This window comes from Haliotis rubra, unplaced genomic scaffold (assembly GCF_003918875.1).
Source record: "Haliotis rubra isolate DU_JTF1 unplaced genomic scaffold, ASM391887v1 Scf870, whole genome shotgun sequence".
Classification (NCBI taxonomy): Eukaryota; Metazoa; Mollusca; class Gastropoda; order Lepetellida; family Haliotidae; genus Haliotis; species Haliotis rubra.
In genome coordinates this window covers 103,316-131,149 of record NW_025767602.1, presented here as the reverse complement: position 1 = coordinate 131,149, position 27,834 = coordinate 103,316, and the positions used below count along the sequence as shown (strand labels likewise).

Below are 27,834 nucleotides of genomic sequence, written 5' to 3'. Positions count from 1 at the left end.
GTACAACAAAAGTAAACTTCCTGTGTCAATCCGCGAATCCTGGGTGTCATCTGTGAAAACACATCTGTCTCCAGCCCAGAGCTGGTCACAGGTAGACGACATCTTTGGTATTCGTACGATGGGGATGGAAAATCGACATGGCGGTATGTTGAAATGCTCCATATTTCTACCATTATGATAACAAGCACGATACTTTGTCTGCTGACTAGATCTATTACAGTATCACTATCAGTGAAATAGGGGCACATCCATCAATGAAAAAAATAGTGTATGGGTGAACTAGTATGTGTTGTTTGAAGATTATCTGGCAAAAGACGAACGTGTTTCCAAGGGAAAATGTTCGCTGCATAAACATGAACTGATCGGGAATACTTGTGATCATGTAATACATGTATTGAGTAATTACAAATATATAAGTGGGATTAGTGTTGTTTTTGGGCGATACGCCCTCCAAAATACATTTTGAACGAGTTAAGACTAGTAAAACAGGTATGAACCTATGTGTAATTGTACAACTGCATCAGTACTAGTGATAATCCTAACTGTAAATTGTTTGAATGATTGTAAAGTGTTTTGTGTTTTGAATGAAATGTATTTTCACAGTGCAACTACAATGTGTAATGAAAAAGTAATTTATTGTCAATGTTCTTTTTGCCTATTGAGTGTGAATGGCTGCCTCTTGAATGTTTTATTCAAGAGTTGTCAGACAGGTGAAAATAGTGTGAATATATCTTGTTTCATAATGTGGTGATTGAGAAGTGGTACACAGGTTCCCAAGTGGTATAATGTGGTGCACTCCACCTTGCAGAGTTGTGTCCCTTAGGTATGCCAGAACCCTATCATCATGGGTGGTTAACCTGGTAATACCCTGATGTATGTAAGCTTGTCAGCACCAAACCCATTCATGGATGTTGTACCAAAGTGGGAAAAGATTCTCAGCTGCATCGCTTCAGACTTTCCTCCACAACAAGCTGACATACAATGATGTTACTGAAACTCTGTTCAAAGCAGCTCTGAACCTCACTCACACAGGTAATCACCCACTCACTGACTCACACTGATGGTACCCATGAAGATCTGAGTTAGAATTGATCTAACTGACTGTGAAACTTTAAGAGCTTGTGTCACAATACTCAAGACAGAGTTCCAACTCCAACGAGTTTGCATATGTCCTGGATGTTGTTTGGGAGATTGGTGCACAATATGGGGGGCGGTGGGGTAGCCTAGTGGTTAAGGTGTTCGCTCGTCAGGTTGGAGACCTGGGTTCGATTCCCCACATGGGCACAATGATATTGCTGGAATATTGCTTAAAGCATCATAAAACTAAACTCATCCACTCACTCCACTATATGGGTCCTGCTTTGGAAGAAGATCTGTCACCTTAGGTCTTTTTTTTGTGGGTGATATCTCCAATATGCATAATGACATTTGACAGCATGAAGGAATAGCTGTTATAACAATACAGTAACAGGGTTATACGAACCATTAGTTTTAGTTTGAATACTTTTTATAACCAGTATGTGTAATATTACAATTAGGGATGTCACGATACATAAGTTTCATGAATCGATACGTATCATGATACCCATGTCACGATTAGATACATATCATGATACCTATTTTCGCTGCTTTCTTGCGTCAATTTAGTAACATTCTGAACATTAATATTTCATATTTTATAATTGTCCATGAAAAGATCAACAATTTTTATTCTCAGAGATTGGGGCGGTGGGGTAGCCTAATGGTTAAAGCGTTGGCTCGTCACGCCAAAGACCCGGGTTCGAATCCCCACATGGGCACAATGTGTTAAGCCCATTTCCCGCCGTGATGTTGCTGGAATATTGCTAAAAGCGGCATAAAACCAAACTCAGTCAGTCAGTCAGTATTCTCAGAGATTAAAAAGTCCTAATTTCCCATCTTTGTGCAGGAAAAATAATCATTTATAACTTTCATAACATAAAAAAAATATGGTACAATTGCAAAATGCAAACGATGCATAAACATATATAAAACGATACTTTCAAAACTAAATATCGATATAGTTTTGAATGTATCGATAATTGTATCGTCTTAGAAAAAGTATCGATGCATCGATGTATCGATGTATCGCATCATCCGTATGTACTATCAGGATTAAGTTAACACTGTGATCATGGTGATCTAGTGATGCCCTTCCCATTGATGCGGGACACTAGGTGATGAGTGGCAAAATAACATCACCAAGCACGGCTGCTGTCCAGTAGTAGCACACAGTAGTGTGTATTGTTCTCTGTTGGTAACTGAAATTCACTGTCCAGGAAACCAAATTCCTGGTTAATTAAACCATTTTATGTAGTATGTGTTTCATTTCATGTTAATATTGTCTGGTATATCAGGGGTTTGGATAAGCAGGGTTCCATTGTATCCCAGGTGTGCACGATTTGAGTGTGGTGCTGCAGAATTCATGCTTGCTTTGGGCATTCAAGACACCTGTGATTGTGGATTTTAATGCTTATTACATTTTTGGGTTTATCAACACCATACCCCTGCTCAATGTTTTGCCAAAATGGTAAAAGTCTGACAACTGCATCAGCATTTGTTCTGGTCCAGAATGATACCAGGTTAGACAGTGTCCACTGCATGTTTAAAACATCTGTGTATCTTCTACTTCTTTCGAGACTGATAAGATTTGGACTGTGAAGCATTTCTTTAATTTCAGGTAAAACCCAGGCATTATTTCTTTTGCAGAGTTTATAAAGATAATCTCGACAGGGTATTTTAGATGAGGAAGACAAGCTACTTCAGTGTGCCGTCAGTCATACCATGCTTGATGCGTCGAAAGATGATTTTCAAGTTGGGAGTAACGGTTGTGATAGCTGTAGCTGTCATTATCGTCTATATACAGCACACCGACCCTGACCTTCATATTCAAGGTCAAGATGAGGTCAAAGACAACCTGGTACAGGAAATGAAACGAGATGATGCTAGGATGAAGAAAGAGTCTGTAAAGGAAGTGGAACAGGAACAAGTGACTTCAAATAAAAGGCCCAAATCTTTGAAAAGGCCAGAAAACATTCCTGAGTCAGACAAACATCATCATGCTGAGAAGTCCATTGGAGACCAGGGCCATTCCAATGACAATGTCTTGAATGAAAAAACAAATGGCAATACCAAAGGTTTAAAACCAGTTTATTCAAGGTAAGTCTTCACTGTTGATTTGGTTTTTCAACAAGGATTTTAGGACCTAGAATTACATTTGTATACGAGTGAGAAAAAAGTGCAGGGAATACTAGTATCTAGGATTCCAAGCTTTAAATCCCTAGCAGGACATTTAGGAAAAAACACTGGTAGTTTTTCAATTCAATTTGGATTTTGTGCCAGATCGTATTGACTACGTTCAGTTGCAGATTCATTTTGCGTTTGAGATTTTCATTTTCTTTTGAGTTCATGAAATATTAAACGCCTTCATCAAAATCCTTACATTCCTGGGTAAGATGAATTTGGAACTTCATAGTTCAAATCCCACTCACACTTCCTCAGGCTTGGGGACTGAATGCCAGCTCCTATCAAGCATAGATTAATCCTTTCGTCATGTATAATGTTAGTTGTCCACCAATGGGTCTTCAACCAGTCAGATGTCACCTTTTTGAAATGATTTGGCTGAGAAACATAACATCTGATTAGAGAATTAGATTTTAATGAAAGAAATTCAAAACAGGTCAGGTTTAGTTGCATATGTGCATTTGGCTCTTTCGTTTGAATTCCCACTTCATGTTTATTCCCACACATGAAGACAGTAATCATCATTATGATTGTTTATTTCAGCATACAAACTGCCCCAAAGGATTCTATCCACCTGGCAGTTGTTGCCTGTGGTGATCGAACACCTGAAACTCTCATCCTCTTAAAATCAGCTGTGTTATTCACAAGCAAGCACCTGGTGTTCCACATATTTGCTGAAACAGAGCTTCAGAAAGGCTTCAGAGATCAGGTATGTTAGGCATGCTCACATGCAGTGTCATCCACTAATACTTAATGGGGAATATTGTTGAGGATAGGTCTACAGCAGCACTTGCTGCTAATAAGAGATGACAAAATGGATTGGATGGTGTCACAATGTACCTCAACAGCAGGTAAAGCTGCTCATGGTATCAATCACGGGACTTAATTATTTAATTGCTGCTCTCATTACACTGGAATATTGCTAGTTGTGACGTTACTCAAAAGACACACTCTAGCATTGAGTTTAGAGCAGTGATCGAGGCTGGCTGAGGCTGGCTGAGGCTGGCAACTTTCATGTTGGGCTGCCTGAAAAAAATATCCACAAGCTCGATTGTGTGGCTGATATTTTTATATACTTCCCTTTTGGAAGCTTTGTATGAATAACACGCGAGAAGAAAATATATAATTTTGATGATGTAAACCGATATGGAGAATTGCAAGTTTAACAGGCTCTTTTAAAATCTTTTCACAGGCTGGGGATGTCTGAGTATTTAATTTCATGCTTGTTGTTTTTAATTTGCTGAATTAATTCACATTTGAAACAATGATAAATGCAATTATGAGTCAAAAGTGCGGGCAGGCAGCTTTCAAGACGGGCAGGCAACATTTATTGGTCACCTGCCCGACTGTCTGGTTGAGTTCGAAAATTATTTTGATCACTGGTTTAGAGTGGCTAAGTTATGTGAGGAGCTACTGTGACAATATAACGATAAAATATACTACTGATTATTTTTCTGATGATTCCATTGCCAATACACATTAGAAGTGAGTGAGTGAGTTTAGTTTTACACCAAACTCAGCAATATTCCAGCTATCTGTAAATAATTGAGTCTGGGCCAGACAATCCAGTGATCAACATGAGCATCGATCTATACACACTAGGGCCGGTGGGGTAGTTTGGTGTCCGAGTGGAAGCAAACACGATTGACAGAAAATATGTCAGTGAACAATAGGAAAGCAATGGATGTTCTATCCAGCAGCCGTGGCTTGGAGACAAGCATTCCAACTTCCGCTATCAACCTTAGTAAGCATGATGATATATGAAACATCCATAAAATGACCATGTTTTAACCATAGTTACAACAGGTAGCCTGGTGGTTAAAGCGTTGGCTCGTCACACCAAAGACCTACATTCTATTCCCCACATGGGTACATTGTGTGAAACCCATTTCTGGTGTCACCACTGTGATATTGCTGGAATATTGTTAAACACTCATTCTCAATAAATGGGCGCATTTGACCATATCAAAAGTAAAAAAATAAAGTTAATATATATTGATTAACTATACGATTATTTCAGAGTAGAGTATTAGGTACATAATATACAACAAGAGTTGTGAAGTAATCTTTGTTTTAAACATACTATTTTTCGACTCAAAGTAATGCTTCGAGTTTCCAAAAATGTAGTTAAGTAATGTACGTTACGTTGAAAGCGATACTCAGATACGTTGATTAGCATTAAACAGAGATATTAAAGATATATTTTCTTCTTCCTTGCCATAGTGGAGCATATTCCGGTGTTAAAGAAAATACATAACTGTCATGAATATCAAAGAAGAGTTCCAGTCGAGATCTTCAAAGGTGACATATCGTTTCGGCCAAAAACCATGTCAGTGTAATTTCAAACTACATCATTTGGTTTATGTTATGTCCACAAAATAGACATGTTTAGAGACAAGAACATTTCTAGAAGTCGACAATTAAACGATCATCTAAGCAATAATTTCAAAATGAAGTATTCGAATGTGTTCGTATCTTAAAGGATTGCATGAACATATACGTATATGAAATGTAACGTACATTACTGCCTTTGTAGCAAAGTTCTGAAATTATGAATTTTCAGATAAATACTGCAAATTTCACTTCATCAGACAGAACAAATTAAGATGATTTAAAAACGACATAAATCGTTTCAAGCAACCTTCATTTTCAAATCGGTAAAATCATCTCTCACTTCCAAGTTTGATACTAAATCATACTGCCGTGACTCTCATTCGTAGCGCACATTTTACTACTTGACTGTGGCTCTATGAATTGTAATCCTCCATACAATCAGTAAGGTTTGACTGAGAAAGAAACAAGCAAACACACTTTCAATTAATTTAAATCTCTAACTCCAAAAATGGGCGGTTGGGCGTTGTGGTTAAAGCGTTCCTTCGTCACGCCGAAGACCATGGTTTTGATTCCCTACATGGGTACAACGTGTGAAGCCCTTTTCTGGTGTCCCCCGACGTGATAATGCTGGAATATTGCTAAAAGCGGCTTAAAACCCGACTCACTCACTAACTCATTTCTCCAAAAAGGATATTTCCGCTTCATTATCCTCTCCATCTACTTGAAGCACATTTGAAATGTACGTTACCATCTTACATATTCTCATGTCTTACCCCAAAGGCACTCTGGGTATCTGGAGTTACATTTATATGCTACATACAAACACTTACGCCAACAACATGGTACGGTTATGCAAGTATCAGTAGCTATTGAAAGTGATTTCCAAAATTTAAATAGCCTAAAAATCAATAGCTTTCAGCGAAATAAACGCATGGATATATCTGCTTAATACATTCTTCATACTAGTTAAACGTCATAAGAATTTAATAATATTAAAGATTATGAGATTGATGTTTACTTTAAATGTCCATGAATAACTGGATACTCTGGTGAAATGTACGTTACCCAGTGTAACGTACATTTCACTATCTGTTTACATACATAGTTCGTCAACCATAGTTCACAATCAGCCACAGCCAAGATACAGAAGTACATTGACCCTAGGGGAATGGATAATCATATTTTGAGCGATACTGAAGATATTAATTTGTTGATATGCCGCCTCAGGACTCTATGACACGTGGTGGGTTAAAATAGTGACGTGTGCAAAAGTCGTATTGAGCTGGGCAACGTCGGAATATGAAAATCCGAATGTACTGGTATCGTACATTTCAGTAACGTAAATTTCTTTCTATCAACAATTTCCCAAAGAAAACTGACACAAATTTCATAAATTACAAACTGGCGACAGACACATTGGACTTGACAGTAAAGTTATTTAACGTCCTGTTTAGTTTCTTTGAAAGGTAAATGAAACGTCTGTCATAGCAAAATACTACATCTGTTTACCGGGTTATCAGTAATGGAAATTACATACTGACTGTCGTTTAAGGTGTGTTTACCACTTGAGGCGACAGTCACGTATGTTTCAAAATGAACAACTAATTGGATATATTTCATTTATTCCCGACATGCTGTTTAAATCTTTAGTAGGGGTGGTGACATGTTGCTAAATGTAAAAGAATCCACTAAAAAGGAAAGCCAGGAAAACACAGAGCTCGGCGACACAAATGCTCCCTCTTATTGCGTAAAGCTGTGTAAAATGAAACTCACACAATCACTGTGCACATTATGCGTTATTGGGAAGATGTACAACCCTCAATATCTGCCCTTGTATGTTTCCTGAAGGAAATCAAACTTTTATAAATCACACCCAAAATGTATGCACGATTGATACTAGGAATGAATCAGATTTAGACCACAGCAGGTGAGCATCACATGAGTTATGTCTGTAATATGAGGTGAATAAATTGGTCATTGCTTGAATCTTGCATGCTAATGAATCTCAGGGTCTATCAGTTTCTTGGCTTCAAATGTATATTTCAAAATATGGGGCATTCAGAATCATTATGCCTTCAGAAACACCCCGATGACATGGAAACGGGGGCTGGTTATTGCTCATGATATGCAGATCGATAATCGGAGCTCAGTAATCGATCAATGATCAGTTGTAATTGTAAACCACGCCACAAAACTCATATGGACAATAATGGAACATTGTGCAAATGAAACAGGCACTGATTAATACTACGTACAAGATGATCGAGACACAAAGTATGTTATCGCAGTTTTACAAGCCGGTAAACTGGATCAGTTGTGTATTATCTTGATTTAATAAACATGTCAATAAGAAACATTCTTTCTAAAATGCAATTTAACGTTTCATTTTATATGTATATTGATTAGTCTCCCTCGGTTATCTCTGCTGCAAGTGAGGCGATTGATTGACAGATTTGTTTATGAATCGCTCCAGCACTAATGGAGACTGTGTCAGTTTTATGCTGAATTGACGAGAATTTCAGTTATAACACAACCCATGAGTAAACGTTGAACAACTTGCAGATGGAACAACTTGCTGAAATTGGAATCAGTGTTTCGTCCATAGATTATATAACTCTTGTTTGTTTTGTACAGCTGGACTTTTGGCCAGCTGAATTCCTGACCAAGGTGGACTACTTCATCTATGACATCAGCTTCCCATCTGGAGGCAAGTCTGATGACTGGAAGCAGCTCTTCAAGCCCTGTGCCTCACAGAGACTCTTCCTGCCAGTAAGTAGTTCATGCTAAGGTGTGTTCATGATTATTTAAAAGAGTGATGAACATTTGGAAATAACACAGACCATGTTTGGTTGTTATACCCCTGGATTATAATGCAGGGGGATATAGTCGATACTTCATCTGCCTTTTGCTATTTACAGATGTTGGCATTTTTAATTTTTTTTATTTCCATGGAAACAATTTGGACTTAATCTCAAGATAGGGTGGATTTTGTGTCCGGAGCATAACAAAAACATTATCAATATCTTTCAATGACACTTCGATTTCCATGGAAATATTTCGGATGGCGTAGGCTTCCTTTCCGGAGCGCAACTCAATAACTGATTCAGTACTTTTCAGATCTTGGCAGATATATCAAACAGCTCCCAAAGTGGTGCCTTTTGCTATTTGCAAAATTTTGTCATTTTTATTTTTTATTTTCCATGGAAACGATTTGGACTCAGTCTCAAACGGAGGGGTGGGCTTCATTTCCAAATCTTGGCATATATATCAAACAGATCTTGAAGTGGTTGTTTTTGCTATTTGCAAATTTTTGGCATTTATATTTGTCATGATTTCCATGGAAACGATTTCAACGTAACAGTTTAAAAGGATTAAGTTGGATTTAAAGAAACTGTCAGATGATTGGTTCTTTCAAATTTGTAGGGGCTGGGGGAACTTGTCATCTTCTGATGACTCTTGTTCTTCATTTGGCAGCTTTTTGTCAACATGGTAATATATTTTCATGAATTTGAGCTCTTTTTTTTAGTATCAGTGTCACTCTTACTTCAGCTAGCACCAACACAAACTGTTTCTCGTCCATAGTCAGATGGCATCTCAAACACAGTATATTGATGAACTTGATTGCACTCAGTTTTTTACTCAGCAATTGTCAACAATAGGACACATCAATGTTTTCTTGTCATACAAAATCTTGCTATAGCGCAAAGTGTGGTCCTTCTAGGGGTGCTTCAGTCAATACAAGTCTGTATGGAGCCAGTGATACCTGTTGAACAATTATTTCCTACAGATTTGTTTCAGTCTGCCATTGTAAAAGAATTAAAGAGCGGAAGGTCGTAGGTTTGATCCCCAGCCGCGTTAAAACATGGTACTTGTTGGTCCCTGCCTGGTTATCGGCATTAATGGGTACAACAAGGACTGGTCGGCTTGGAGTCAGTATAATGTGTCTGAGTGGGGTATTCATGCATAACTGCGGCATGGTATCTCAGTGGGCTAGCACTATAAAACCAGCTTCAATCTGGGCTAGTACAAGCAGCCACACATACACACACATGCACGTTGTCATATGAGCAAAATATTCTTAAATATGATGTAAACCTCATTTCACCTCACCTCACCTTGCTGGCACACTTACACAATGAGTCTTCTCTTGACAACTGCTCATGGTTACCTTTGAAGCTCTGAGAGGGTATGTAAGTTCAATTTCATGCAAACTATTTTTTTCATACATTTCTACGTATTTTAATTGCAGAATATGCATCCTTTTAATGTTTGACTAAATTTGACTACAATCGCCAACAGCTGAAGGGATGATGTAAATCCAGCTTGGGTCCATGCAGGTAGCAAATGTACTGAAAGTCCCCATGGTCCCTAGTATGGTGATCTACCTTTAGTTGTTGGCAATGTATAGCCTGTTTCTATATTGTATTGTCCCAAATAGTCATATAAATTTTAAGTTGAATGCTAGGTTTAATATCTCAAATTGTGATATTTTAGTTGTTTTTCTGTCCTTTGTCGAGAGATTTTTTACACTAATGTTAACAATTGTTAACATATTACCTGTTTCTAGTTGTGATATGGCTGCAGTATTGCCAATGTCACTATGAATTTGTACTCACTTAACACACTATTCTTGAAGCACTCTTCACCCTGAGGGCTGCCTTATAAGTGCCCATAGGTTTACTGGTATTTACCGGTTCAGACATGAACACGATACGTATTGCGAAAACCGGTATTTTGACATGCATTCGGAAAACTTTGTAACACTCGGAAATCTTCTGATATTTCCGTTTTTTAAATCGTTCCTTTCCTTGTTTCATTTGTGCCAAACATTATTTGCATACTAGTATTTATTTTGTCATCATTAAAAGTTTTTATCAAAGCCTAGTCAAGCATATTGATTTTGTTGTGTTTTTGCTTTATAAATCAAGCAATAACTCGTTTATAAGTAGTTTTTGTTAAAAAATCTTCTTGCAATATATTGCAATAAGTATCGCAATATATGTTTTCACATCGCAATATATCTCAATAGGAAAATCCTTTGCAATACCCACCCCTATCGCCTAGTGGTTAAAGCGTTCGCTCGTCACGCCGAAAACCCAGGTTCGATTCCCGGTGTAACAGGCCAGAGTATACCCCTGTCCCAGACTATACCCGGGGTTAAACTGGGCTAGCCCAGACTATACCCCAGGTATAATCTGGGCTAGCCTAGTTTATACCCCGGGGTATATTCTGAACTAGGCCATAGTATACCCCCCCAGCCCAGATTATACCCCTACAGAAAACAAGTGATTAAGGATACTACTATAATTTTATTGTACTTCTCACACAATTAAACACTGGTTACAACATTGAAATGGTCCGATACATTTTCCAGATACAAAGCATAATCAGTGTGAGTTTTCAAGCTGAAGCTGGCAGGGTACATCATTCATATTGATAAACAAATACCAGCCCCTACTCACACTATCACCAGCCCCTACTCACACCAGCCCCTTCTCACACCGGTTATCTCCCATTAGTTAGACAGCCAGTTGTTAGACAGTGGAGTAGGGTATTAATTAAGACAACACCCACCTCCAAAATGTTGAGTTTCTATTACAATGTAATGTGTTTGTAGCATGTGGTTTAATCTTTCTCATTTCACATTTGATTGGTTGAACACTTGTCAAAATGTTTTGTTTAATTTTTTTAACTTATATGTTTTCTCTCTAAAAGTCAAACTAATTTGTGTCACAACAAGAAGGTAGGTATAAAATAATTCCACAAACACCTTGATGATCTCCATAGACCATCAAATCTCCCAAAACAATAATAGAATAATTCCACTTTTTACCATCTTAAAATTGTTATAAATATGTATATATGTTTTTTTAACTTTTCAAATCAGTTTTCTCTCAAATTTTCTATTTTTGGTTCCACCTCATTTCTTAATAAGTGTAATTCCCCACGTAAAATACCTTAGTTAAAGCAGATAAAGCAGATAACTAACTACTAACCTTGATGATATATCAGCATGGCTGGGTTACACGAAAGTCCTAAAATATCACATCGCAGAGAGGCACTAAACAAATGCTTCATAAATTTTGTATTATGCAGTAATGTAAATAAAATGCACCTACAAATTCCTTAAAATGACACCAAGACCATTGCCCTGAGTCACACACTCATATTGAGTGAATTGTCAACATAATTTTTTTAGGGGTATAGTCTGGGCTGGAGGGGTATACTTTGGCCTGGTCCAGAATATACCCCCGGGGTATAAACTGGGCTAGCCCATAGTTTACCCTGGGGTATGATCTGGTGGGGGGTTATTCTGGGCTGCTACACCGGCATGAGTACAATGTGTGAAGCCTATTTGTGGCGTCCCACCGTGATGTATGTTGCTAAATGCAGCGTAAAACTCACTCACTCACTATAAGTACCATTCCTCTATTTCTCCAGAGCTTGCTTTTCAGTTAACCTGCAATTACTCTGGATGAACTCCATGGCTCTTGCGATTGAAAATTGGCTGCTTTGCATTTTCATTAACATTATACCAGTCAAGCATTAGGGAAAGGGAGGCAACTCATAATCAGTGTATGAAATAAGGCCCGTCCGATTGGCTAGATTTCTGAATAACGGTCTAAATTTACAGCTAGCCAGCCCGAAGGTCTGGTAAAAACTTTAGATAACATGTTCCATACATCTGAGTAAATTGAGCGTTACATTTATACTTGACAATTACTGTTTGAACATTGAGCTACTGGATAGCAAGCTCAAAGCCCTGCGTTGACATATTTTAACACTAAAACAGCAACACCTGTCGATGAGCGGAGTTCTGCAAACATGCAGTAAATACATGTCTCAGGTTCATCAAATTATTCATTGTAGCGAAAACATTAGTTATTTTCTTTGGATTGTCTGGTCTGATTAAATCTAAATCTAAATTTAATCCTGATGTCTGGCTGGGTTTGTGGCTTGTTTCATACGCTGTTATAATACATAGAACCCTGAGCGTACATCAGTTTTAATGGACACAAAGTCATGGTTTCCGTCGAAATGATTTTTTAGGGCTTAGTTTGTGTCAGTTTTTCAGTATTGGATTTATTGCAAACTCGATCATAATAATATGACTGGCTGCTGTGTTGTTGATATTTACAACCATACAGTGTAGCTTGTTTGTAACTTACACCCTTATTACTACATTGGACCTGGAAGTGTACCCAGTCAGCCTGGCAACTGGAAATCAAGGGTAGGTAATTTGAGATTGAGAGAACCATGGGAATTGATCCACAAATGGATTATGTGTAGATTTAATAACATGCTTGCCCTGGCGATAGAAGGACGGACAAGTTGCAAAGATATTTTGCCTTCACATTAATATTTCATCCCAAGGCATAGATATTGTTGTTCCCAAGGCATACCACTGACAGCTGGATGAACTGTGTTTGATATTTGACCTTGTAAGATGTTGTTGTTCCCAAGGAATGCCATTGACAGCTGGATGAACTGTTTGACCTTGTAAGATATTGTTGTTCCCAAGGCATACTGCTAACAGCTGGATGAACTGTATTTGACCTTGTAAGATATTGTTGTTCCCAAGGCATACTGCTGACAGCTGGATGAACTGTATTTGACAATGTAAGATGTTGTTGTTCCCAAGGCATACCATTGACAGCTGGATAACCTGTATTTGACCTTGTAAGGTGTTGTTGTTCCCAAGGAATGCCATTGACAGCTGGATGAACTGTTTGACCTTGTAAGATATTGTTGTTCCCAAGGCATACTGCTAACAGCTGGATGAACTGTATTTGACCTTGTAAGATATTGTTGTTCCCAAGGCATACTGCTGACAGCTGGATGAACTGTATTTGACAATGTAAGATGTTGTTGTTCCCAAGGCATACCATTGACAGCTGGATGAACTGTATTTGACCTTGTAAGGTGTTGTTGTTCCCAAGGCATACCACTGACAGCTGGATGAACTGTATTTGACCTTGTAAGATGTTGTTGTTCCCAAGGCATACCACTGACAGCTGGATGAACTGTGTTTGATATTTGGCCTTGTAAGAAGTTGTTGTTCCCGAGGCATACCACTGACAGCTGGATGAACTGTGTTTGATATTTGACCTTGTAAGATGTTGTTCCCAAGACATGCCACTGACAGCTGGATGAACTGTGTTGATATTTGACCTTATAAGATGTTTTTGTTCCCAAGGCATGCCACTGACAGCTGGATGAACTGTGTATGACCTTGTAAGATGTTGTTGTTCCAGACGCTGCTGACCGATGTGGATGCCTTGATCTATGTAGACACAGACATCTTGTTCCTCAGCCCACTGGAGGGTATCTGGAGCTTCTTCAAGCTGTTCAACTCCACCCAGCTGGTAGCCCTAGCCCCAGAACATGAGGATGCAGCAGCAGGGTGGTACAACCGTTTTGCCAGGCACCCTTACTATGGGAAACTAGGTACATATTCCAGTCACTTATTCTGTTCATCCGTTTCTAGCAACAGCAGTTGACCAGTTTGAGTGTTACAACTGCATCACTTAACACAGAAAAACAGTTAGTGAGTGAGTTTAGTTTTACACCGCACTCAGCAATATTGCAGCTGTATGACAGCGGTCTGTAAATAATCGAGTCTGGACCAGACAGTCGCATTAGCATCGATCTACGCAATTGGGATACGATGACATGTGTCAACCAAGTCCGCGAGCCTGACCACCTGATCCTCTTACAACTGTGGCTTACTGAACATCAGTTCTAACCCAGGTCTTCATGGGTTTAGAATAAGTCTTCTTGAGTGAGTGAGTATGGTTTTACGCCGCTTTTAGCAATATTCCAGCAATATCACGGCGGGGGACACCAGAAATGGGCTTCACACATTGTGCCCATGTGGGGATTCGAACCCGTCTTCTTGAGGCTGTGTTGGTGATTGTGTCCAAGATGCCTAGAGTTTGATAAAAGGATTGTCAACACCAAACCAGTGGTAATGGGTTGTGCATTGCTTTGGGTTATAGTCTCACATTAAAGCAACATGTTGAGATAAAGCATGTGAAATAATGGTTTTCTGGGGGGACGTCTCAAGCATCCTGTTCTGGTGTCCTCTGCCGTGATTGTGGATGCAAGACACAAAAATTCTTTACTCGCACCAAAAGTTTATTCAGTTATACGTTCAATTTCACTTTCACTTTTTTCTTTGGCTTGGTGAGGTTCAGAAAAATTTGTGTTCATGCTAACTACAACAGCTGATGTCTCCAACATGGACGCAGTGACAAGCCATGTGCTCTGATGAGGAGCAACACTAACAATAAGGGGAAGTAATCTGTTATGACAATCATGATAATACTTTTTTGGAAAACTAATAACAGTTATAGCCAAACTAGACTTTCTGAACCTCATCTGAACTAAATTTTACAATGAAAATTACTACACTATTTTAGCACTTTCTACTTTGCAACATAAAAATATAACCTTTTGACAACAAATATCTTTAGTGCATGAAATTATAAACTAATTGAAGTGAACATTTTTCTGCATCAACAGTGATATTGCTGGAATATTGCTAAAAGCGGCGTAAAACCCAACTCACTCCTTCAAGCACCCTGCTGTAAGAAGACATTAAACTGTCATGTATGATCATTGATCAGAATTGAAATAGCTGTGGAAGCATTGAACCTGTTGAGTCTATGAACTTCACAGATATATCAGTTTATTAATTAATATCTTCATATTTCAGGAGTTAATTCTGGTGTGATGTTGATGAACCTGACTCGTCTCCGAGAATCAATGTGGCTGCCGTCCATGATAGAGTATTACAAAGAATATAAACTAAAAATAACTTTTGGTGATCAGGACCTCATCAACATCTACTTTCATTACTTCCCCGGTATGTATTGAATATCATATCCCATTATACTAATGGAAAAAAGGAACTGTGCATAACTTAAAAATGCATAAAATAAAAGTCATAAAAATAACCCTAAATAAACATGTAGCAAAGCACTTTGCTAGAAATTTGATGTCACCTATCGCGCATGGCATATGCACTTTGTGAACAACGAACTTACTCCCTTTTTGCATGTTTTTTTATACCTGAAGTTCACACACTTCATCTTGAAAATTGAAGAATGGCTGATTATTCCCTAGCCTGTGAATGTTGTGGAAAACATGTAAATTTCAACCTAAACTGCACGTGCATTATGCCACAGCTTGCAGAAAATCAGCGTCTCCATGCCATGGGTATACTGGATACTGAAATGGCACAAAATATAGTGGCCATGCATTTTGGTGTCCATTGAAACACGATCTCATATCTATGGAGACATTTTCAACATAATGGGAATAGAAGACATTTGCCTCGGACCGGCTGTCCACACATGACGTCACGTCAGCAAGACAACCACATTCGGCTGACCCAACTAAGAAACTGATTCCAAACTGCCAGTTTGACTGCTCGGTCTGTACAACAGGACTGTACAGAACTGACTGAGGGAGCACAACATCCGACCCTGACGGACTACAATATGTCCACTTTAGCTCCAGTGTCACTGAGACTTCTTGCCTGGTGCAGACAGCATCTAACAGACGACGAGGTGAATGGTATGCTGATGCGTGCGTTATTCGATGTCAACAGTTTGGTGGTGGTACCGTTATAGTATGGGGAGGCGTCACGTCTCATGGCCTGACACAACTTGTCATTGTCAATGGCAATCTGACAGGCCTGTGATACAGGGATGAGATCATTGGGCCTAATGTGCAGCCGTTCATTCAAAGACAGAGACGTAACTTCATACTTAGCAAGATAATGCCGTCCACATTTTGCTCTTGTTGTGATGGGTTTCCTGAGACAGCAGAACAATCTGGTACTCCTCTGGCCAGGTGTTCTCCAGATCTGTCTGCTATTAAGCACACTTGAGATGAAATTGAGTGACATTCATGTCAAACCCAGAATTAGCCATTGAAGTTGCTGAATTTGGGACAATCATTGGTTCAGACATTTAACAACATTCCCCAAGCTTTCATCAATCGCTTAGTGTCATCTGTGCATCGTTGTTGTCAAGCCTGCATGAACGGGGTGGACACACCGATACTGAATTTATGAACATGATGTGTCACGATGCCTTGTGTCAAATTATACAGGTTTTGATGTTATCCTGTCAACAGTTAAACAGGGATTAAGGAAAACACCACAAATCTTGTTATTATCTCTTTGGATTAAAATATGGCATAACGTCAAATAATGCACAGTTACTTTATTCCAGTAGTATATTGTGACCATCCTAGTCAGGACCTTATCAACATCTACTCTCATTGCTTCCAAGGTCTGTACAGTAATAAATATTACATCAAAATATATCTCGTGAGCAAGATATATATCGTGACCTTCTTATTCATGACCACATTAACGCCTACTTTCATTGCATCACAGGTATGTAATAAATATGTCAAGATATATATTGTGACCTTCTTAGTCATGACCACGCCTACTTTCATTACATCCCAAGTATGTAATAAATATTATGTCAAGATATATATTGTGACCTTCTTAGTCATGACCACATCATCACCTACTCTCATTTCATCCCAAGTATGTAATAAATATTATGTCAAGATATATATTGTGACCTTCTTAGTCATGACCACATCAACGCCTACTTTCATTACATCCCAAGTATGTAATAAATATTATGTCAAGATATATATTGTGACCTTCTTAGTCATGACCACATCAATGCCTACTTTCATTACATCCCGGAGCGGTGGGCTGGCCTAGTGGTTAAAGTGTTGGCTCGTCATGCCGAAGACCCGGGTTCAGTTCCCCACATGGGCATAATGTGTGAAGCCCATTTCTGGTGTCACCATGAATAATGTAATAAAATATTATGTCAAGATATATATTGTGACCTTCTTAGTCATGACCACATCAACAGCACCTACTTTCATTACATCCCAATTATGTAATAAATATTATGTCAAGATATTTATTGCACTGTGTATTGTTTGAAAGTGTATTATGATATACTAGTAAAACTATGCTGTCCCATCAAGTGCTATGTTTATTTCAACTTTGTTTACCAGGCCATGATATTGCTGGAATATTGCTATCCGTGAAGATCCGGGGTAGAATAGGTCTTCAGCAACCCATGCTTGCCACAAAAGGCGACTATGCTTGTCGTAAGAGGCGACTAACAGGATCGGGTGGTCAGGCTCGCTGACTTGGTTGACACATGTCATCGGTTCCCAATTACGCAGATCAATGCCCTTACTGTTGATCACTGGATTGTCTGGTCCAGACTCGATTATTTACAGACCGCCGCCATATAGCTGTAATAAAAACTAAACTCACTCACTCATTCACTCACTCACTCACTCACTCACTCACCTTCTTAGTCATGACCACATCAACACCTACTTTCATTACATCCCAAGTATGTAATAAATATTATGTCAAGATATATATTGTGACCTTCTTAGTCATGACCACATCAACGCCTACTTTCATTACATCCCAAGTATGTAATAAATATTATGTCAAGATATATATTGTGAAGTTCTTAGTCATGACCACATCAACGCCTACTTTCATTACATCCCAAGTATGTAATAAATATTATGTCAAGATATATATTGTGACCTTCTTAGTCATGACCACATCAATGCCTACTTTCATTACATCCCGGGGCGGTGGGCTGGCCTAGTGGTTAAAGTGTTGGCTCGTCATGCCGAAGACCCGGGTTCAGTTCCCCACATGGGCATAATGTGTGAAGCCCATTTCTGGTGTCCCCCACCATGATATTACTGGAATATTGCTAAAAGCATCCCAAGTATGTAATCAATATTATGTCAAGATATATATTGTGACCTTCTTAGTCATGACCACATCAACGCCTACTTACATTACATCCCAAGTATGTAATAAAATATTATGTCCAGATATATATTGTGACCTTCTTAGTCATGACCACATCAACAGCACCTACTTTCATTACATCCCAATTATGTAATAAATATTATGTCAAGATATTTATTGCACTGTGTATTGTTTGAAAGTGTATTATGATATACTAGTAAAACTATGCTGTCCAATCAAGTGCTATGTTTATTTCAACTTTGTTTACCAGGCCATGATATTGCTGGAATATTGCTATCCGTGAAGATCCGGGGTAGAATAGGTCTTCAGCAACCCATGCTTGCCACAAAAGGCGACTATGCTTGTCGTAAGAGGCGACTAACAGGATCGGGTGGTCAGGCTCGCTGACTTGGTTGACACATGTCATCGGTTCCCAATTACGCAGATCAATGCCCTTACTGTTGATCACTGGATTGTCTGGTCCAGACTCGATTATTTACAGACCGCCGCCATATAGCTGTAATAAAAACTAAACTCACTCACTCATTCACTCACTCACTCACTCACTCACCTTCTTAGTCATGACCACATCAACACCTACTTTCATTACATCCCAAGTATGTAATAAATATTATGTCAAGATATATATTGTGACCTTCTTAGTCATGACCACATCAACGCCTACTTTCATTACATCCCAAGTATGTAATAAATATTATGTCAAGATATATATTGTGAAGTTCTTAGTCATGACCACATCAACTACTTTCATTACATCCCAAGTATGTAATAAATATTATGTCAAGATATATATTGTGACCTTCTTAGTCATGACCACATCAATGCCTACTTTCATTACATCCCGGGGCGGTGGGCTGGCCTAGTGGTTAAAGTGTTGGCTCGTCATGCCGAAGACCCGGGTTCAGTTCCCCACATGGGCATAATGTGTGAAGCCCATTTCTGGTGTCCCCCACCATGATATTACTGGAATATTGCTAAAAGCATCCCAAGTATGTAATCAATATTATGTCAAGATATATATTGTGACCTTCTTAGTCATGACCACATCAACGCCTACTTACATTACATCCCAAGTATGTAATAAAATATTATGTCCAGATATATATTGTGACCTTCTTAGTCATGACCACATCAACAGCACCTACTTTCATTACATCCCAATTATGTAATAAATATTATGTCAAGATATTTATTGCACTGTGTATTGTTTGAAAGTGTATTATGATATACTAGTAAAACTATGCTGTCCAATCAAGTGCTATGTTTATTTCAACTTTGTTTACCAGGCCATGATATTGCTGGAATATTGCTATCCGTGAAGATCCGGGGTAGAATAGGTCTTCAGCAACCCATGCTTGCCACAAAAGGCGACTATGCTTGTCGTAAGAGGCGACTAACAGGATCGGGTGGTCAGGCTCATGACTTGGTTGACACATGTCATCGGTTCCCAATTCGCAGATCAATGCCCTTACTGTTGATCACTGGATTGTCTGGTCCAGACTCGATTATTTACAGACCGCCGCCATATAGCTGTAATAAAAACTAAACTCACTCACTCATTCACTCACTCACTCACCTTCTTAGTCATGACCACATCAACACCTACTTTCATTACATCCCAAGTATGTAATAAATATTATGTCAAGATATATATTGTGACCTTCTTAGTCATGACCACATCAACGCCTACTTTCATTACATCCCAAGTATGTAATAAATATTATGTCAAGATATATATTGTGAAGTTCTTAGTCATGACCACATCAACGCCTACTTTCATTACATCCCAAGTATGTAATAAATATTATGTCAAGATATATATTGTGACCTTCTTAGTCATGACCACATCAATGCCTACTTTCATTACATCCCGGGGCGGTGGGCTGGCCTAGTGGTTAAAGTGTTGGCTCGTCATGCCGAAGACCCGGGTTCAGTTCCCCACATGGGCATAATGTGTGAAGCCCATTTCTGGTGTCCCCCACCATGATATTACTGGAATATTGCTAAAAGCATCCCAAGTATGTAATCAATATTATGTCAAGATATATATTGTGACCTTCTTAGTCATGACCACATCAACGCCTACTTACATTACATCCCAAGTATGTAATAAAATATTATGTCCAGATATATATTGTGACCTTCTTAGTCATGACCACATCAACAGCACCTACTTTCATTACATCCCAATTATGTAATAAATATTATGTCAAGATATTTATTGCACTGTGTATTGTTTGAAAGTGTATTATGATATACTAGTAAAACTATGCTGTCCAATCAAGTGCTATGTTTATTTCAACTTTGTTTACCAGGCCATGATATTGCTGGAATATTGCTATCCGTGAAGATCCGGGGTAGAATAGGTCTTCAGCAACCCATGCTTGCCACAAAAGGCGACTATGCTTGTCGTAAGAGGCGACTAACAGGATCGGGTGGTCAGGCTCGCTGACGTGGTTGACACATGTCATCGGTTCCCAATTACGCAGATCAATGCCCTTACTGTTGATCACTGGATTGTCTGGTCCAGACTCGATTATTTACAGACCGCCGCCATATAGCTGTAATAAAAACTAAACTCACTCACTCATTCACTCACTCACTCACCTTCTTAGTCATGACCACATCAACACCTACTTTCATTACATCCCAAGTATGTAATAAATATTATGTCAAGATATATATTGTGACCTTCTTAGTCATGACCACATCAACGCCTACTTTCATTACATCCCAAGTATGTAATAAATATTATGTCAAGATATATATTGTGAAGTTCTTAGTCATGACCACATCAACGCCTACTTTCATTACATCCCAAGTATGTAATAAATATTATGTCAAGATATATATTGTGACCTTCTTAGTCATGACCACATCAATGCCTACTTTCATTACATCCCGGGGCGGTGGGCTGGCCTAGTGGTTAAAGTGTTGGCTCGTCATGCCGAAGACCCGGGTTCAGTTCCCCACATGGGCATAATGTGTGAAGCCCATTTCTGGTGTCCCCCACCATGATATTACTGGAATATTGCTAAAAGCATCCCAAGTATGTAATCAATATTATGTCAAGATATATATTGTGACCTTCTTAGTCATGACCACATCAACGCCTACTTACATTACATCCCAAGTATGTAATAAAATATTATGTCAGATATATATTGTGACCTTCTTAGTCATGACCACATCAACAGCACCTACTTTCATTACATCCCAATTATGTAATAAATATTATGTCAAGATATTTATTGCACTGTGTATTGTTTGAAAGTGTATTATGATATACTAGTAAAACTATGCTGTCCAATCAAGTGCTATGTTTATTTCAACTTTGTTTACCAGGCCATGATATTGCTGGAATATTGCTATCCGTGAAGATCCGGGGTAGAATAGGTCTTCAGCAACCCATGCTTGCCACAAAAAGGCGACTATGCTTGTCGTAAGAGGCGACTAACAGGATCGGGTGGTCAGGCTCGCTGACGTGGTTGACACATGTCATCGGTTCCCAATTACGCAGATCAATGCCCTTACTGTTGATCACTGGATTGTCTGGTCCAGACTCGATTATTTACAGACCGCCGCCATATAGCTGTAATAAAAACTAAACTCACTCACTCACTCACTCGAATATTGCTAAATGCGGCTTAAAACCCAACTCACTCACTCACTCATCTTTGTTAAGCACACCATCTGTAAATCATGAGATATAAAAGGGTGACACTGTCTCAATTGACGTTTAGTATAATTGCTTCCAGAGCAGCTGTATGTGTTCGGGTGTGACTGGAACTATCGGGCAGACCACTGCATGTATATGAGTGTCTGCCAAGCTGCCCAAACCAATGGTGCCTACATCTTGCATGGCAGTCGGAGGGTTTTTTATGAATGAGAAACAGCCAGCCTTCAAGGCAACATATGATGCCTTCAAAGAGGTAGGTATTTGGATCCATACTGTCTCTGTATTACTCTAAATAGTTATAGATTTCAGAAATGATTTTTAGCTTCCAAGGATCCAGTTCTGGTGAAGAATATTTCTTAGTTATGCTATCTGATATTTTGCAGCTCTATCTTATGTTATTTAAATTTTCATAATCTGAAAATCATTTTTCTAAATATTGGTCTATTTTATCTGTGTATACACAGTTAAACACAATTGTGTCAAACTTTGATGTGTCAGCTTATGGCTGTCCTGAAGTAAAACCCTGATCATTGTGTGTAGTCATTCGTTAGTCGTCCCCATGCGGTTATGTGGAAACAAAGATAACTCTAAGCATTAACATAAGTCCCTTCCACATTGTGTTTTTATATTTTTTAAAGCATGTGGATTCTGGGTGACAGTAAGTCTCTTGCTAATTCATGGGTCAGGTGGTTAGGCTTCGTGACCTTGTGGATCATGTGTCACTATACCCAAACATCAAGGAAATTTGCTTGTGATCTTAGCATCTAGATTGTTGTACAGAATTGATTAAATACAGAGTGCTGTCTAATTGTTCGAACATTCATTAGTGCGGCATTAAAGAACACACCTATACACATGTGCTTTCATCATACTCATCATTTGTGTGACCCGTGAAGATCAGGGGTAGAATTGATCTTCAGTAACCCATGCTTGTCGTAAGAGGTGACTAACGGGATCGGGTGGTCAGGTTCGCCGACTTGGCTGACACATGTCATCTAATTTCCCAATTGTGTAGATCGATGCTCATGATGGTGATCACTGGATTGTCTGGCCCAGACCTGATTATTTACAGTCCTCTGCCATATAGCTGGAATATTGCTGAGTGCAGTGTAAAACTCACTCACTCATCCTTGGTGAATCTCAAACCTTAACGACATATATATCTGTGACCATACTTGTTGCCAGTGGGGACCAACAGGATCAGGTGATCTGGTTCATTGACATGGCTGACACTTCATGGTATCCTAATCCTGTAGATCAATGCTCATGATGTCAGTCACGGGATTGTCTGGTCCAGACTTGATTATTTACAAGCTGCACTGTTAAACAACAAACCAACGAACAAAACTTGTAACTTTGATCAATGACTAAAGAGTAGGGGTGGGTATTGCAGAGAATTTTCATATTGTGATGCGAAAGCATATATTGCGATATGTATTGCAATATATTGCAAGAAGTTTTTTTAACAAAAACTACTTATGATCGAGTTAATGCTTGACTTATGAAGCAAAAACACAACAAAATCATTATGCTAGACTAGGCTTTGATAAAAAGTTTTAATGTAATATAAAAATGTAAATAATATTTAGCACAAATGAAACAAGGAAAGGAACGATTTAAAGTACGGAAATATCCGAAGATTTCCGAGTGTTACGAAGTTTTCCGAAAGCATGTCCACATACCGGTTTTTGATCAGCATATCGCAATACATATCGTGTTCATGTCTGAACCGATAAATACTGGTAAACCGGTCATATTGTGCAGCCCTACTAAGGAGTAGCTGGAACATTCCTGCTTGCAGCATTAAAGATATTGGCACATGTAACCCTGTGATCATAGTTCTCTGATTACCGTGATCGTGTTTCTAGTTTTGTCAGCCACCTACCCATGTCAGTGAGACTCAACCAACTGGTAAACATCGGAGACCTGCATCACGCCACAATCTTAGTAAAAGTCTGGACACAGCAAGATGAAACTGCGTTCGTTTGTTCGTTCGTTCGTTCGTTTGTTCGTTCGTTCGATCATTCATCCGTTCGATCGTTCGTTTGTTCGTTCACTCACTCTACCATAATTGGTAGGCTCCCCTGAATGCAAAGGGAGAATGAACTGTACACTAGTGGTATTGACATCACCGTAAACATCTGTAAACATCTGTGTCCACAGGCTGAATAACAACCTCGTTACTAGCAGTAAACTCACTCACTCACTCTATCTTGGGTGTGCACAGGGAGAATGTACTGTACACTAGAGGTATTGACATCACCATAAACATCTGTAAACATCTGTGTCCACAGGCTGAATAACAACCTCGTTACTAGCAGTAAACTCACTCACTCACTCTATCTTGGGTGTGCACAGGGAGAATGTACTGTACACTAGAGGTTATGACATCACCGTAGACATCTGTAAACATCTGTGTCCACAGGCTGAATAACAACCTCGTTACTAGCAGTAAAGTCACTCACTCACTCTATCATGGGTGTGCACAGGGAGAATGTACTGTACACTAGTGGTATTGACATCACCGTAAACATCTGTAAACATCTGTGTCCACAGGCTGAATAACAACCTCGTTACTAGCAGTAAACTCACTCACTCACTCTATCTTGGGTGTGCACAGGGAGAATGTACTGTACACTAGAGGTTATGACATCACCGTAGACATCTGTAAACATCTGTGTCCACAGGCTGAATAACAACCTCGTTACTAGCAGTAAAGTCACTCACTCACTCTATCATGGGTGTACACTTGAGGTATTGACATCATCGTAAACATCTGTGGCCACAGGCTGAATAACAACCTCGTTACTAGCAGTAAACTCACTCAATCACTCTATCTTGGGTGTGCACAGGGAGAATGTACTGTACACTAGAGGTATTGACATCACCGTAAACATCTGTAAACATCTGTGTCCACTGGCTGAATAACAACCTCGTTACTAGAAGTAAAGTCACTCACTCTATCTTGGGTGTGCACAGGGAGAATGTACTGTACACTAGAGGTATTGACATCACCGTAAACATCTGTGTCCACAGGCTGAAAAACAACCTCGTTACTAGCAGTAAACTCACTCACTCACTCTATCTTGGGTGTGCACAGGGAGAATGTACTGTACACTAGTGGTATTGACATCACCGTAAACATCTGTGTCCACAGGCTGAATAACAACCTCGTTACTAGTAGTAAACTCACTCACTCACTCTATCTTGGGTGTGCACAGGGAGAATGTACTGTACACTAGTGGTATTGACATCACCGTAAACATCTGTAAACATCTGTGTCCACAGGCTGAATAACAACCTCGTTACTAGCAGTTAACTCACTCACTCACTCACTCACTCTATCATGGGTGTGCACAGAGAGAATGTACTGTACACTAGAGGTATTGACATCACCGTAAACATCTGTAAACATCTGTGTCCACTGGCTGAATAACAACCTCGTTACTAGCAGTAAAGTCACTCACTCACTCACTCTCTCATTGTTGCAGCACCGTCTTGGAGACGACATCCAGTACAAGTTGTTGGTGCAGATCGAGAGGAACCTGGGGGCTGCCACCAAGAGCAACTGTGGCCAGCTTGGAGAGATCTTCACTAAACAGATCCAGATATACAGTAATAACATGAGAGAAGCAGAAAAAAAGGCTAGAGAAAAAATGAAAGATATAAAGCCACCTCATCCTCCAAGATAACAGAAAATATTCGTAGTGTATTTATTTTCATATCCATGCAACTCATTGTGTAATCACTACTTAATTTCAAACATAAAATTCATAAAAACATTATTTTGGGGAGCATACAATAGTAACTTGACCACAACAAACTGCAGCATTGTGTTGGATTGGGGATTTTGGTTTTCAGTGTCACCTATTCTTTTTTAACATTTTGGATAGACCAATGTTGTCTCGTTGCCTACGTGCTAAATGAAAACGTAATTATGAAATGTATATTTGTTTCATTTTTCGAGTGGTCTTAAGCAACCCACGCTTATTGCATGAAATGTTTGACAGAATTTGTGGGGTCAGGCTTGCTGACTTGCTTGATGAATGTCATCTTGCACTTGTTGTCTAGACCGATTACTTGATTGTGTGATATAGACTTGAGTATTTATGACTGTTGTCGTTTAGCTGGAATATATCTCAGTGCAACATTTAGCAACAACGAAACATTTCCATAAAGGTGAGGTGAGGTGAAATTGGGTTTTACGTCGTGCTGGAGAATATTTCGCTCATATGACGACGTGCATGCGTGTGTATGTGTATGTGCAGCTGCTTGTACTAGCCCAGACTTAAGCTGGTTTTATAGTGCTAGCCCACTGAGATACCATGCCGCAGTGAAGCATGAATACCCCACTCAGACATTTTATACTGACTCCGAGCCGACCAGTCCTTGTTGTACCCATTAATGCCGAGCGCCAGGCAGGGACCAACAAGTACCATATTTTAACGTCTTTTGCTATGATGTGGTCAGGTATCAAACCCGCGACCTTCCGGTCTCTCCGGGCGGACGCTCTAACCACTACACCACGGAGGCGGCATTTCCATAAAGAAAAAAATTTCATTTGAAGTAGTTATGCTCACAGTTGGTTATTGTTTTGTTATCAATGACTTCTTTGAACCCGGACTATATATTCATCTGGCCATGAAAGAGATATCAGAGAGAGTTACAGTATTAAAAGTCAAAAGTAACTACTCAAGACACTGGTGATTATGTAATATTAATTTTTTATTGGGTATTTTGGCATCCCAAAAGATCATCATTTACTGTTTGAATGTAGGCACATCTTCGCCGCAAATAGCTGCAAAATTATTGCAATGGCCATCCAGCAATATTCACCCACTCACTTAGGCATCAAGTAAACATGAACTTTCTTGTGAGTCGCCTTCTTTTCCAAGTCCTCCATCTCACCCATAGAGGCTTTTGTTGCTCTACAGACATGTGATCTGTGACACACGTGAAGCAGGCTGTGGACTAGTGTTGGGAATTGGTTAAAATCTCATAATTGATGATTGGTTCCTTACAACCGATCAGTCATCGAAAATAATTAGTTAGCATCATTTATGAAATTTGTTAATGCACAAAAAAATAAGGAAAGATAAAAAAATAACATGTAGTTATTTTTTTTGATTTTTTTTTGGGAGGGGGGGGAGGGTTGGCAAAATTTCACATCTTTAAAGGATGACTAGTATGTTAGGAACATAAATTTCTTGGTGTCTTTAAGATAAATTCAATCATGACTTGGAACAAGCCTGTAGTGCTTATGAAATGTAACAGACAAAACCAACCTTGTGAAAAATATTGTTGATGAAAACAAGTGTTCCAGAATTGTTTGTGTTCGATTGTGAGAAAACATGATCGATTGCAGGGTCGTTTAGTCACTGCGACCAATCTTCGATTATTTCAATTAATCAGACCACCACTAATGTGGACAGATTAATGAGAAGTCACTCGACATCGACACATCATTATTTGTAATTATATGTGCTGAATTATTCTTCTAAAAGGTGTGTTCCTTGGTTAAAATACCCAGTAGACCCATCTACCTTACTAGATTATGTGTGACATGATTCCCTGGGGACAGTTGACTTGTCTGTGCAAGTGTTTGTGATGGGTGATGCTGATGAGTGAGATGTGATTCATAAACACATGCATACGGTATAGTTGGATTCATACAATATCCCCTACTTTTGGGTCATATTTTATGTGA

The 27,834-nt window shown here is 39.0% G+C and overlaps 1 protein-coding gene across 1 annotated transcript; it reads left to right on the top strand.

The window, feature by feature from the left end:
• LOC124263203 (glucoside xylosyltransferase 1-like) lies at positions 1 to 26,402 on the top strand. Its single transcript, XM_046697783.1, is given in 9 exon segments — positions 1 to 143; positions 2,728 to 3,177; positions 3,805 to 3,970; positions 8,230 to 8,364; positions 13,851 to 14,043; positions 15,314 to 15,463; positions 22,207 to 22,331; positions 22,333 to 22,380; positions 25,619 to 26,402. Coding segments are annotated over 8 exon segments (1,434 nt in total). The 5' UTR covers positions 1 to 143; positions 2,728 to 2,761; the 3' UTR covers positions 25,820 to 26,402.
• The last annotated feature ends 1,432 nt before the right edge of the window (positions 26,403 to 27,834 follow it).